At 39.8% G+C, this 14,827-nt stretch overlaps 1 protein-coding gene across 1 annotated transcript in view; it reads left to right on the forward strand.

Moving 5' to 3' along the window:
- MBD2 (methyl-CpG binding domain protein 2) overlaps positions 1–14,493 on the forward strand; it is a gene marked incomplete at both ends in the record, with an annotated part of 38,496 nt that extends 24,003 nt beyond the window's left edge. The window contains 3 exons of the mRNA XM_082012914.1: positions 5,917–6,007; positions 6,750–6,927; positions 14,364–14,493. Coding sequence (XP_081869040.1) covers positions 5,917–6,007; positions 6,750–6,927; positions 14,364–14,493 — 399 coding nt within the window. The remainder of the gene's footprint in view (positions 1–5,916; positions 6,008–6,749; positions 6,928–14,363) is intronic.
- Between the last annotated feature and the right edge of the window lie 334 nt (positions 14,494–14,827).

Consider the following 14,827-nt stretch of genomic DNA (forward strand, 5'->3'; position numbering starts at 1 on the left):
ATGTTGACCTCAGTATCTTCCTGATAAAGAAGGAACTAAAAAATGGGTTTTTTTTTTTTCTAAAAATATTCCACGACCGTACCTCAAGTATTTAAAAGAAGGCCATCCTTCTCTTCAAAGCTCATTTTGAGAAAATTGGGTGAGTTAGTCAGTTAGTATTATGTGATCTGATTCCTCTAGTTCTGTGGCAGATAACCACTTTTAAAAAACACCTTAGGATAAATCTGAGGGTATTTACTTTTTAAAAGCCGCTTGGGATAAACCTGATGTATTTACTTGTAACATTGTCTATCTCTAGGCCAGAAGTACTCTTTAAAATTGATTCGAAAGTCTCTTTTATACTTAGTGTCATATATGTTTGCAGTGGATTGTATTGTAATGGATTATTGAATTGGATTATATATGACAAACTAAATCTGACCATAGTAATTTTTGGGCGATATATATGCAGCCTAAAAAGCCTAATTTACAAGAAAAATTACAGGATGTCATTTTATATATGTCGTCTTGTGAACACTTCTTAATAAGAAAGAGATATTTAGCTCTTAGCACTTTATATTTTGTCAAATAGATGTGATTTTATTTCCTGTGGAACAGCTTAAAGGATTGGAATCTAAAATTAGATAAGGTTGGAAAACTTCAGCTTCTTGGTTAGTATCTATTAGAATTATCAAAAAGAAGGATGGAAGAACCCCAGCAAGATTGTTAAGTTTCATCTCTCTCTCCCAGGCAACTAAAGGAACACTGAAATTTTGATTGGCAATTATGGGTGCAGTAGAGCTTAGCAACTGGTTATAAAAGAGGAAGGAAGTTTTCCAGTTTCTGGAGAAATTCTCATTCCTTTTAAATTCGCCCATGGAGACTTTGAAAAGACCTCTCTTTAATCATATTTCCTCATTTAATGCCTGCAATGTCAATCAGTTGAGCAGTTTCCCAAATGGTAACTGTGTGCATTCTGGTCTCACTTAGCCTTTAAAACACAGTTTAAAACATAACAAAACTGTAGGCTGTCTGTGTCTGCAGTACAGTCCAGACATGTTGACTGTATTTTGTGTAGAAATGACTAACTTTTAATCAGCTTGCATACCAGGTTATAATGCATCTGCAAGCAGCATGGAAATAAATGCGGCTCCTGAGAGCTGGGAAGATGCCAAGGCAGCTACCGGGAGTTGTGACTGTGCTGTTAAACTTGATGTGTCCATCATACATCTAAATTAGATGGTAGCCTTTTCTGACTGCTGCTGCAAGTTAAGAGCAGGTATATGCAGCTGTCTAAGTAGAAGAAACTACCTTGGTAAACAAATCTCTGAACTCACCAACATCAGAGTCATTGTCCTTTCTTCTGTGTGTCCAGTCACGTACATCATTCTGTTGACATCTACAGTATTTTCAATACTCTGTAAACAGCAAATGGCAGATGAAATTTGAGGTTCTTGATTGATTGGCCTATGTATAAATCAGTCACCCTCCAAGAATGTTTGAATGCTAGAACATATGTGCTTTGCTTTTAAAAATAATAGAATTGGAATGGATTGCTTTCTAGCAAAAATTTCCTGTAGGCTTCCATTGCTTGAGCAACTGCAAATAGACTTTTATTTATCTAAGGAAAAGGAGCAGCTCATAATATGTTTGTATTTGGTGGTTCTTGCAATTGAGAGGCTAATCTATAATTTCTTTGTTTTCTGAATGAGAAATAATAGTTTCTTAGGAGATTGCGTTTTTACAGAGATTACGGGTTAGATTATAGTTCACCATTAGTCACAAATAGCTTTTCTTGGACAAGAAACAATTATGGAGGAAGCAATATTTTATAATTCTCCAAACAAAGAATTGCAGAAGCACAGCTGTAGTACAGCTCTGCTGTTACAGAGTTTCAGAACAACAAGGAAGTGGAAATTCTGCTGCACCCCGGGGACCTTGGCATTGCATTCCCATGCTGCCTCTTCTGTCACAGGAAAAAACCAGGGTTGCCCTTAGGATAGTAAGTTTGAGTGATAAGGTATACATTTCTTGCTCAGCAGGAGGTTATTGCATAAGAGGTCACTTTTGACATAATGCATATCAATTATTTTCCTAGGAAATGGAGCACTTGTCTGCTGGCTCTTTCTGAACCTAGAACACTCAAACATTGGTAAATGAAGGACCTGGGTTTAGGCTCTTTTCAGTGTGTGTTCCCTAACCACTACTTCAAGCAAAACTGAATTTGAGCCATTTTTCATCCTCCAACAGGATGAACTGACTGATGAATCCTCAGAATAATTATTCATTTTGCATCACTAATGAAAAAGCACATCGTATCAATGATGAATCTTGAAATCTGTTTCTTTTCTCATTCCATCCTATCCTGGTCCCATAAGACTTCTCATTACTGAATAACAGGGTCTCATGGTTGCTAATGCTTCTTTCCTGGAGGCACGAGTCTTGCTTTTCTGGCTGTACTGGTGCATTCTCAGCAGGAGGAAGGAAGATGGGACCGTATCAGCCTGCCCTGTGCTTCAGGGGTTGCGGTACCCTCCAGAGTACTCAAGCTGAGAAAAACCCAGAGTCTGGATAGCTCACTCCATTTGCAAGGAGACCTCTAATTGTGAGATGATGTAAGGTTATGATGCAGAAGGTGGCCTCTGTTGCTGGCAGCCATTTATTGGGACTGAGCGGCTGTATCTGCAGATGCTTGCGCTGTGTGAGGAACTGTTGCTTGTTTTATGAAGTCTGGGTGGCTTTGGGCAGGAGAGGAATGCCAAGGGGGCATCTGCCAGGGCTGTGGTCTATGGATGCTGATGCTAGCTGTTAAACTAGATGGGATTTTTATGAATTGCTCCTAATTCAGGTGCTTACTTCTCTGCTTAGTGGGGCACAAAGCCTGTGAGCCTGAGCTTTATTTTTTCTTTTTCTATTCCCTGCCTCACTAATGATCAGAGAGTTGCAAGTTAAATAATGTAAACTATTTTTAGGGCTGTAACCTCAGAAACACATATTCTATGCATCGAGACTTACATGATCTTTTTCAGTGGCTTGAATGCCTACTTCTGTTGCTGTGGAATAGTTGCGTCTTCATCATGTAAGTGGAGTAACAGAAAAGCTTTTTCTGAATTTGTATTAGCAGCTTCCTTCCCTTTCTCTCTGCCCCTTAATAGCTATTCCTGGTGCAGCTGTTAGGGAAATACTTGTCCAGGTCTGGTCCAGCTCAGAATCTTCAGAAAAATCCAGAAGAAGATACAGGGGTTCAGAGGGGACTGGTAAGAACCCATAAAGGGTTGAAGAAGAAAATTCATAATAAAACTCTAGGACGTGTTTCATTTATCAGCAAAAAAGTAGTAAAGGTGACGCTTGCAGTCTCAGTGGAGGTCTGGGGAGATGAAGATTGGAGCACAATCAGTGTAGTTTGCAAATAATTATATGTAATGGTGCTGGAAGCTTTGTGCTAGGAATATGCTTTGCTTCAGTCTTGTTTAACAGGTGTGTCTAAGTGCCAAGTACTTTTTTTCTACCTGACATTGACCCCAAAGTCAGCTGAGGTGTTGATGGTTGTATAGACTTTTTCCCTGCATTCAAAATCAGTGCTTAAAGAGCTGAGTGAATCCTGGGGTTGGAAGCTCCAGCCAATCAAGATTGCACTACACTTTCCAAATCTTCTAAGCTTTCATATGTGTTGGTTGTCCTTCAAGCACTTCTCTCTCCCACATAGGCATTTGCCTTCCTATACACCCTCTATAACCGAACGGTTCTGATTCCGCATTCCCTCTGTGATGTGTACTGGGTTGATTTGAGTAGGGAACCGAAGAGTCAAAATCCGGTGATATTTGATTGTATTTGGCGATGTATTTGCTGCTGTAGACCAATTAATTTTATCCTGAATAAACAGAGACTGTGTCTTATGTTTACATGTAGCATACAAAAACATAGCTTGGATTTGGAGTTCCTGGGCCTTTTGTTTATCTCTAAAAGTCAGTGAAATGGAGGGGGAAAGGGGAATGAATGGTGAATTCTTTAAACAGTGAAAAACATGACTAAGCTTTGTAGAGACCTTATCAAGATGGGAAGCTAACCTAGTGATGAAATACTGAATTGATAGGATTTTACTTTGACTTCATTTTTTCTGAATCCTAATATTCCTTTCAGAGTTTGGCTAGTGAGTTGCTGGTTTTGCCTTCGTAATGAAGGATTTCTTTAGCGTTCTAGACAGCTTTAAGGCACTGCAACTTCGTCCACAGAGCTGTAAGGACTGTTACAAGCCATCTAGAGTGCTTTCTTGGGGTGGGGGCTTACCAATAGTGGTAAACAGCAGGAGTGAATGACTGGAGGTACTAAATGTTTGACATCTAACAAGATAAAAGAGGTGCCCTGATACTCAGCTAACAATGTAGCTCAAACCTGGGTTAGAATGTTGAAAGTGAAGACTAGTTGAGAGCGAGGAGTCAGTTTACAGGAACCATTTGGAGTTTAAATGGTTCTAGTAGAATGAGACACAAGTGGCAACAGGTATTTTCAAAAAGCTGTCAAATCATGGAGATGTCAAGAACATGCGAAATGTAGTCAGAGTTTGCAAAGAAGTTGAAGAGCTTAGTTGATCTTGTGTGGGTTTTCTAAGCTACTTAGATCTTAACTTGCTGACAAACGTGTCCTATTATCCGGAGAAGAGCGCCTAAATAAGTAGTAATCTCTCAGGCAACACAGGTATCATTCAACCTACTGATTTATAAAGCTGTAAAGACATGTTGTGGAGAGAATTGCATTGTTCTTAGCATAACTATGTGTTTTATTTTCAGTCAGTAGGATTCTGTTAGTGCTGAGGTAGATATTCTTTGTTGCTTTTTTCTTTGCTGTTACTTTCTCTGTAACTGAAAAAGTGTTTTTTTCTGAATAAGAATCACTGATGTACAGTGCTTTAGTTATGATGCAGTGTGACTAGCAATACAGGTTCCACAGAATATGAAAGGGGATGCTCTAGTTGTTTAACTTCCAGTTTTAGAACATAATGTGACATTCGAAAGGCCTATCTTAAACTGCGGCTTTTGGGTACCCAGCTGCAACAAAGAATTTCCTAGAAATGAGAATAAATGCTTGTCTGTTTTTTTTGTCTCCGGTTTCGGAGGCATGAAGAGAAATAGATCTCTTTTTTACCCTTCCCCATATTCTGTAGAAAAATCTATGTCCTTTCCACAGGAAATTGCATAGCTGCCTTCTTGCTTACCTCCTTATTAAGATTATTTGTTAAATGTAGCTTCCTATGGAATGGAAATCAACTCTCTGACTAGCTTTCATCACTATCTTGCTAAATAGAAAAGGCCCATTTTAAAGAATAGGTGTGGCTAAACTCCAGCCCAAAACTCCAGGATGGATCTTCAGACCAGTAAGATAGGAGTGAGTAGGAGAATCTGTATCGTTAAACAAAAATCAGTTAGGTCAAGCAACAGGTTTCTGTGAAAAATAGAAACATGTTCCCAGCTAATCAATGAAGCGATGGAAAGTAAAGTGAATGAATTTAGCTCATGTGTCTTCCCAAAAGTGAAAAGATTTGGTTCTATTTCCAGATAAGTCAAGAGATCTGTACAGCGTCGGACAGGGCCAGGTCATCAAGCCGGCACAGGTCTGGAGTGGCGTAGCTGCTGCTTGGCGTTAGTGGCGGTGCAGCTGGACTGCTCCAGCGTGCAGAGCTGCCTGCAGTGTCTCAACACACACGGCATAATTCCGTACCAGCATGTTCCTGATGACTAAAAGTCCATCACCAGATAGGATGCTACCTTTCTGGTAGCTTATGTGACTGTTCGGTTGATTGTTTTGTAAGCTGCTAGGCACTGTATGTCTTCCATTGTTCTGATGCTGGTTTGATCATGAATGCTGTTTATTTCCATGAGCTGACTTTTTGTTTGTTTTTTTTTTAAATTCTAATCAGCAATCTTGTTTTCTCTTTTTTAGCTTTTCTGGGAGAAGAGGCTACAAGGCCTCAGCGCATCGGATGTCAGTGAACAAATAATAAAATCCATGGAGCTACCTAAAGGTCTTCAAGGTATTGTGTTCACTTACTGCAGTTGCTTCAAATCCACCAAGTTGTTTGTGCTTAAAAAGGACAGAGTTTTTGATGCTTTTAACAAGCTTTTCAGTTTACAGTCAGATTTAGTAAACTTCCAGTTTGTAAATGTACTTGCTGACAAAATACCTCAGTCTCCAAAACTATGTTGATTTTTAGTTCATTTATATTGTTAATATAAACCACACTTCAGAACTGCACTCTTGTTGGTGAAAGTTGATCTAAAGTATGTTCAAGTCGTAGTTGAAAATTAATATCTTTGTTCCACTGCTTATGAGATTTTCTTGGGAATTCGAGTGTTGTAAAAATCTCCAGTGTTTATTTTCCAGAATTAATTTAGTATCTTGTAGCATTAAAGCGAAGACAATGCTGGCATGGATTAGTACCATGAAGCTACAAAGAAACTATTTCAATATGTGACTGATAGATTTATGATGTGATCGTCTTGATTAAAAAATTGATAATATTGTAATTGTTAGTGCAAGCAGAAAATCTAGCCAATTTTAGAAATTAGATGCCTTTTGAAATGCCAGCTTAAGTGAGAACTGTGCTGTTACAAAACCATTTTTAAGAACTTGCATTTAACTGTTTAGGTTATACAATCGCGTATCCAGTGGCAGTTATATCATGAGTGTACGTAACCTTAGAAACTGAGAAGACTCTGCTACTGGAAGTTGCATATGGAATGTGAATGGTAACTGTTCAGTTGTCTTTGTTTCAGGAGTTGGCCCAGGTAACAATGATGATACCCTGTTATCAGCTGTTGCTAGTGCTTTGCACACCAGTTCTGCACCTATCACGGGGCAGCTCTCTGCAGCTGTTGAGAAGAACCCAGCTGTCTGGCTTAATACATCTCAACCCCTCTGCAAAGCTTTCATAGTCACAGATGATGACATTAGGTAAGTTTTATAAAGTCTTCAATAAAACGAAAAGCAAGTTCAATTAAAGTAGATCCCTTCCTGCCTCGGTGCAGTCCTGGAGACAAAGGAAGTGAAGTGTGAACACGTTTCTTGTACCTGTTGATTAGTTCAGTAACTTGAAAAAATGAAAACCTGGGTTTTCTCTTTGTGGTCAAAGTAGTAACATAAAATATTCACTGAGGTATGACTTGTAATCCATGTTTTCTTTCCCAAGAGACTGTCCTAAACATTAAGCTGTAGTCATGGTCAGTATTGGCTTTCTTCCTTCCCATTTCTGGTTTGGTCAAGTTAATTTGTTAAAAAATTGACAGTTAAAAAGTAAATAATTTCAACGAAGGAGAGTAGGAATATTCCCCTATAGCATATAGCTTTGTGGCTAATACAGTCTCTTAAACTGAGAGATTGGGATATGATATGAAGAGCACAGACAGAGCTATTCACACGTGGGCAAAGATTTTGTTTTTTTAATAGCTGCACTGTTAATATTCTTTTCAAAGAAAGACTTGTTCTTTTTTGTGTACTAAAAGCAAGGGCTTCTGCACTGAATTTCAAGGTTAGGACTGAGTGAAGAGAGATATTTCTTGATGCATTGACTAGTTGCCAGAGTCTGGCAAGACACAGGACACAATCCTGTCATCCAATTTTTTTTAGTATTGCTTGGCATGAATCAACACGTGGCATGAACATTGCCTTTAGTATCACATTTTGGATAAGTTCTAGGTTGCATAGGGAATCTGAGGACCAAACCTGAATCTTGCCACTTAGTGGGATTCACTCGGCACCAAAGCCCACTACTGCCACATTCTTTTCTAAGCCCTAGATGACTAGCTGAAGCTTCTGCAGGGCTAATGTTAAGGTATGAAATCATCTGATTCCTAGTTCTTTGCTTAGGGATTTACTTTGCTTTATTTTCTTAAATATCAATTTGAAATGCTTTCAGAAGGTAAACTCTTCTTGCTTTGCTACAGAAAGCTACAGGGCAGGATGAGAAACTTTCTTAGCAAGTTTGACATAATTTATTATTTACTGGAAAAAAAATTCCTGGTTTGTCTTATCAGTCATTCAGTTGTCTTTACAAAGCAGATTCTGAGTTTGATGTCAGACAGTACTGGCAACTCAGAAAGGATACAGATTCTGAACTGGAGCAGTTCTACCTCTGTGATTATGCTGCCAGTTAGTTGTCTCTTCTGGTTCATGACAGTGTAGGCAGCTCACTACAAAAGGATTAAATATTTTTAGAAGTCAGCTTTTCATACTGTTTTTGTGAAGCTGACTTTCATTTTAAGACCATCCAGAAAACACATTGCATGAAGAAGCAGTATCAGAATAAATACAGCACCTATTATCACTAAGGAAAGCAGTACAATTGCTTTCTGAACTTACCTGATGATAAGGAAAAGTTTACCATTGGGGTTATCTGGTCAGGTGCCAGCATATATTCTTTCGTACTGTAAATTCTTCAGGGAGATCATAGCAAGTTGTTTACATCTAATAAAGTAGCTGTCAGCTTGACTCATGTTTAACTTGAAGTACTCCTGGTCATGTAAGGATGATAATTCTTTTTCATAGTCAGAGTAAAATGCAGAATTTCCTCTTTTGGTTCAGCACATTCACTGGGAAAACATTAAATAACGTCCTACAAATACATGGTTAAGAAACAACCATGCTTCCTTATCAGTAGGGACAAGCACTTTTTTTTCCTTCTCAGTTGTGGGGTGCACCTTCTGAATAGTTCTGGGCTTCCTAATGCTAGTCCTGTGAAAGGTAAGTATGTAAAATGAGTATGGTGCAGTTCCCAGTGGTCTTTACATCCAAATCTTAGCCTCCTGAGGCAGGCTTTTAGAATTCCCTATTAACTGTCTTCTCCCCTACTGAGTCTATGAGATCATTTCTCTTGAAACTGCTGCTTTGTAGCTTCTTTCCAGAGCAGCATCTGGTTATGTTCTTTGCAATTGCACTGCTGAGTTGCCCTCATTTCCATGAAGGGCTAAGACTGACAACCCTTGTGTCTCTGCTAGATAAATGCTTTACCCAGTTTCTCTCTTTCGGGATGAACTGGGGAATGGTATCTTCTGAAAATAACAAATAGGTGGATTGTTGTTTCTAGTTTTGCTTAGGTGGATGAAGTTTTGCAATATATTATAAAATTCTTTTTTGACTCACAGCTCTGTTCTGCTTCATAGTCCAGTCTGTCATTCTTTTGAAATCTCTTTCTCTAGTGGGATTTTCTAAAGCTTATAGTTTTCAGGGGATTTCTTTCCCTAAAGCATGTAAGTAATTTCTGAAAATCCCACCTTTCAGTTTTCAACAGTCCTTTCTCTTGTGCAGTCTAGGTTCTTTGCTGAGCACTTACCATCACCCAGTAGGTTTTGTTCCTGAGCTTTCTCAGGTGTCTTTACAATTGTCCTTTTCAAATAGCATGGTAATGGTACTTCTGCGTTTTCTTATGGATAGCCATAACCTGTTAAATTTACCAAAGCATTAACAATTAATGTCATATGTCTGGCTGTGTCATGCTCTGCACACTAGTGGGTAAGAGAAAGTACCTGTTAATCTGTCGGAAAACTAAGCTGTATTTACCAGGAGACAGGAATGGAGAATATTTCAAGTTTAATGCTCTCTAAGTTTGTTTGGCATGGGTTTAAGAATGTTTGAATCTTTAGCTATATGAACCTTGGTCCAAGCTAGTCAGCTGTAGCGTAGTGCCTCACAATATTCCTCAATACCCTACACGAATCTCATTTTCAGTATGACAGACCAGGGCCACAAGAACTATAATGTGCCAAAAGAAGAAAATGAGAGATGGAGAATGTTTCCACAGTGTGAGCTCTCCTCAGGAATAAGAAACTTATAAGGTAAAGTGATATGTCTTGCAGGGAGGCAAAATCCTAAATAATCCTTATCATCTTGGCTACGAGAGAAACTTTCTGACCCCAGATCTAAAGATGAGTTTAATAGCAAGTGTGTCAGGAAAGCACAGTAACTAGGCATTTGAGAATTTCTGTAATTGCCATTGAGAATATGCGTCTCAGCAGTGGTTAATTGCTGCTGAGAGGGGAGGAGGGAATGGGAAAGATCTATTGGAAGTGATGCGTTGGAGAGGTGTATGTGTGGGGGAGAATTAGCAGATGCCCCTCAACCTGAGTTTAATATAATAAGCAGATACAGTCATCATACTAGTAATTAATTCTCCTTTCAGCAGTGCATCTCAGTTCTGGTTAGTGGAAGACTGCTGGAATCCCTGCTGCTGAGAAGCTCTAGAGTATGTTTTCCATAGAAACAGAGTAAATATTACTGTAAGCACTTATGGGGATGGCTCTCAATTAGAGTGTCTCCAAAAAATTCTATATTTGAATATGCTGGAAGAGCAGGGGCAAAAGATTACCTCTGTCCTGACACACAGGGAGGTGGAACTGGTGTTCAGACAAGGGCAAGCTGGTTCCGTGGATTTTTCCCATCTAATCTGACACCCATCCTAAATATAAAGATACCTTTGTGTTTCTGCTGCAGCTAAATGCTATTACTAGAACTATACGCAATTTTTTATTTTGATGACAGAGTCCGTATTGCAGTGCCAGCACGTAAGGAACTAAATCAAATGGGCCCTCAATAGATTTAACAATATAGAAAAATAGATGGAGAAATCAGAAGGGAGGTTGGCACAGTATCGTAGTTTGATTGCATACAGTAGCGTGGAGTCACACATGTCTTTAAAGCACACACACATCACTTAATTGTGTGGGCTGAGAAGAGTGCAAGTAGTGAAGACAAAATCATTCTAAACACTAAGGAAGTCATCTGAATGCAGAGCTATACACAACCCTGCTGTATAAAGCAGTTTTCCACTGAAAACAAGGTCAGAATCGGAATTTAGGACCTTCTGGACTTCTGTGTTGGGAGTAACGTGTCTTTAATTTTAGCTTGCTTTCGAAGGCAATAGTATTTAAACTAAAGGATGAGGATTGTGTCTGGCTGGGAGGAAGGCTGAAAGAGCACATGGCCAGGGAGCTGCTTAGCAGCGAGTGATGCAGCTGGGGAGGTGCGCAGGATCAGCACAGGCTGCTGCGGTGCGGGAGCTCCACGGCCAGGATGGTGCTGGGGAGCTGAAGGGCTACGGGCCGGTAGCGAAGAGTGGGCACTTGTGAGCAGCGGGCTTGCCCTCCCTGGCAGCACCGCTAGCCTCGTTGGCTTAATGGGCTAAAGTAATTTCACTTAATATGGCTGTGATAAATTAGCATAAGAAGTTGAATTAATCAAATTGAATGGAGGTATTCTAAGTCCTAGAGTTTTACTTAAAGATGAGCACTTTTTATTAGTGGTGTTTGTTTGCTGTTGATTCTTAAACATTTGCTCTTGGTAGTTCATGTGCTTTAAAAGTCATATTATTTGTATAAAAAGAGCTGTGTTTTTAATACTCTGTTTGCTCGAAGACCAGACTCTTCAGGACTGGGAGTGCTGTGAATTATTTTTTGGTTATTGCTCCCTGGGAGATCAACTAGCTAGCTGAAAATTTGGAAATGAGGTAACTGGGGAAAGCTATGTCTTCACCTGAGTTTGGGAAGCAAGACCTGGGAGTGACCTCTGAAGAAGGCCACATAACACTGTAAATAGGTAACCGGGGCCCTTAGTAACAGCAGCTAGTCAGAGATACAGAAAACTGGCTGTCAATTCTGGGTATTGTGAGAGTTAAATACTACAGTTTTTTGTCTGAGATGGTAGGAAGGGGCTTGTTACAAATCAGGATTAACGATTCTGAAATCTAGGACAGGCTGAGCTTATGCTTCAGCACATGCTTTTCAAAACTTCATCAACATAGTTAAGTACATTTGAAAGAAGATCTCAAATAAATAAGCCTAATGAGGTGGTAAAGCTTATGACTGTTTTGTGCCAGACTCCTTAAAGTTGATATATAAGATACTTGCTGGCCTTTATGTTAGATTCCATGTCTGGACAACAGACTCACTGAAGAGCAAAGCAGGCAGGACCTTGTAGCACCAAGAAAGGAAGGATGTTCCAGATTAACTTCGTGTGCGCTTTCTGGCAAGTGCATTCTCTGATACAGACGTTATGATGTTATGGAGTATTCACAGCCTGGAATGGGCCTCCTTTCTCTCCCAGCTCAGCTGTTCATGGCTTAATTCAAGTTACTGAGAGGGAAAGGTTGTCTAAATGCCCTGTGACTTTTTTGACAATGGGAGGATTGATGATTACCGTTAACTTCGCTGGATATATGATACTTCAGGACTTTTCCATGTGATACACTTAAAATGCCCAGTGACCAGAACCATGTTCGAGGAGCATTTGCATTTCATTCTTGATCCATTCTTTGTAAGAGTAAGGAAGTGTCCTTACTGTGTTGTAGTTCATTGGAATTTTCTTCACACTCTAAAGGGGGAGCTTTATAAAAATACTCCAGCACCTTTCTTCTCTCTGGTTTGGTCAGTCAGGCATTTTAAAAAAAATGCTGTCATTAAGTGTTTGTATTTATCATCATGGGTTGAATTAGACCTAAGTAAGGAACCACACCAGGAATCTAGGGAAGTGGTCTGCTGGTGTAAATGGCTACTGACTGTAGTCTGAAGCCTGCTGTGATGGAGTTTGTAGGCTGTGGATTGTGGAAAGATCCTTCTGTCTTAAAGTCAAAATTCTAAAGCCAGAAAGGGGAAAAATAAAATACACTTCAACTATTTATTTTCTGTAATCTTTGGCCAGTTCACAGCATGTTCAAACAATGAGACGGTGACAACTTTCTATTACTGATTTTTTTAAAAATTGTATTTCAGCTTATGTGTGCTCTTGGGATCATTTTCATTCAATTAAGAAATACTGAATTTGCTACTCTAACTTTTACTTCTCCTTTGTTACACAGGTTCTGCAAAAGATAAGGCATCTGTTTTTGTTTCGTTCTTTGCCCCAGGGTTTGAAAGATCACTCTTTAGGCATTGAAAGTTAACAGCCCTGGGACAGTAAGCTGTATATTGAAGATGGAAAACAAGGATAGAACACAGCTGGAAAATAGAAAACAAGTTCTGTACTGAACTACTAGCGTGTTCTTCTTTTCTTCCTGTTGCTGTCTCTCTTAGCAGGCAGCCTCCTCTGAAGTACTTAGGGAGTGCTGGTAGTGGTTGCAGCCGTAAGAATTGAATGGCCTTCGAGGCTGGTGCTTCTCAGAGGCTTCTGGCTTCTGCGGAGCATGTTGGATATTGCTCCTGCTCTTCTAAGGTTTGATGTACTTTGTATCTGTCCTGCCATCCTAAGCAGCCACAGGGAGTCTGCGGCACTAAGAAGTGTTTTCCTGTGCCTGTTTCTGATGCGTTCTGGCCATTTTTAAGCATATATTTTGTTTAAAGATTTTCTTTTTTGGAAAACATAGCTGGATAGAACAAATGGATTTTCATATAAAACCCCCCTGGATCTGATGCAAAAATTGTGTTCTCTTGGGAAAACTTCAGAAGAGGACTTCTTGTTTTCTGGTAGCATTTGAAAGCTAAATTTTACCTTCCAAACTAAACACTGAATCAAAATATCTTAAATTCATGTTGATATCCAAGGTAATATTTTTGAATTAACTTTCCCCAGGGAAACAAACCTTTGTTTCAGCAGAAGTTGCTGCCGTCTTAAATGCATCACTGACTAGTAGTTAAGACTGAACAGATAAGTAGGCGTAATTAAATAAATAAATGGAAACAGTGAAGCTTCTTGAGGTTCTTCCCCTACACACGCACTGTGTGGGACGTGGAGTTGGTTCTTGGAGCACTTAGAAACCTACTTATTTTCCCACCATGCTGTAAAGGTGCACCTGGTGTACACACCCTTACACCGGGAAAGAGGGAGATTGCCTCAGATCTCCTGCTACGATTTGCAGGGTTCTACCCTAAAATGTCTCTGCCAAAAAAAAAAAAAAAAAGAAGTCCAGTGGGATATTGCTCCATTAACTTTCTGCTTGGTCTTTGAAGTACCTAATCTGAGAGTGGAAGATCATCTGTCACATCAAATCCTACTGTCTCTGTATGAGGGAAAGTAAGCCATGCATGCTAAACCAGAGAGGCTTCTGGCTCAGAGCACTCTCAAGCACTGTCTGTGCAGCTGTGTATGTGCAAGGGAATGGAACTAGTCAGTAAGGGTTTCGAGAGGTGGTCGATGCCCCAAGCCTGTCAGTGTGTAAGAGGCATTTGGACAATGCCCTTAATAACATGCTTTAACTTTTAGTAAGCCCTGAAGGAGTCAGGCAGTTGGACTAGGTAATCATTGTAGGTCCCTTCCAACTGGAACTTTCTATCATATTCTGTTCTAAGTTAAAATAAGAGTTGAGAAACCAGTCCTGAGTCATTGTTTATGCAAGTATTGCGCTCCCAGCCTACTAGTGTACTTGAAGAATTGACTTTTCTGCCCCTTCTTCCCTTCTCTCCCTTCAGAAAACAAGAAGAGCGGGTGCAACAAGTGCGTAAAAAACTGGAGGAAGCACTAATGGCGGACATTTTGTCACGAGCGGCTGATACAACAAAAGATATAGATGTAGAAATGGATAATGGAGATGAAGCATAAAAAGAATTCAGGTGAGTCGCATCTCCTGGAGGCACACTCTGAGATTTACCTGCCTCAGCTGCTGGCAGTCCTTCGGTGGACAGTAGTATATCAGACACACGCACTCCTGCTTTCTCCCCACACGGGTGCTGGTGGACGTGCACTGTATCAGCAGAACACTGGGGTCAGTTTGCATATGTAGAAGTGAACGTCCTCACATTAAATGCTGGACAGATCAGCAGGGAGGAAAAAACGATGTTTTTCATCCTTTATGGCAAAAACTCAGTCTCTAGAAACCATTGCAGGTATATTTTCTGACAATTAATATTATTAATAATTGATGTGAAACTGGGGT

This window comes from Phaethon aethereus, assembly GCF_964289735.1.
Source record: "Phaethon aethereus genome assembly, chromosome: Z".
Lineage (NCBI taxonomy): Eukaryota > Metazoa > Chordata > Aves > Phaethontiformes > Phaethontidae > Phaethon > Phaethon aethereus.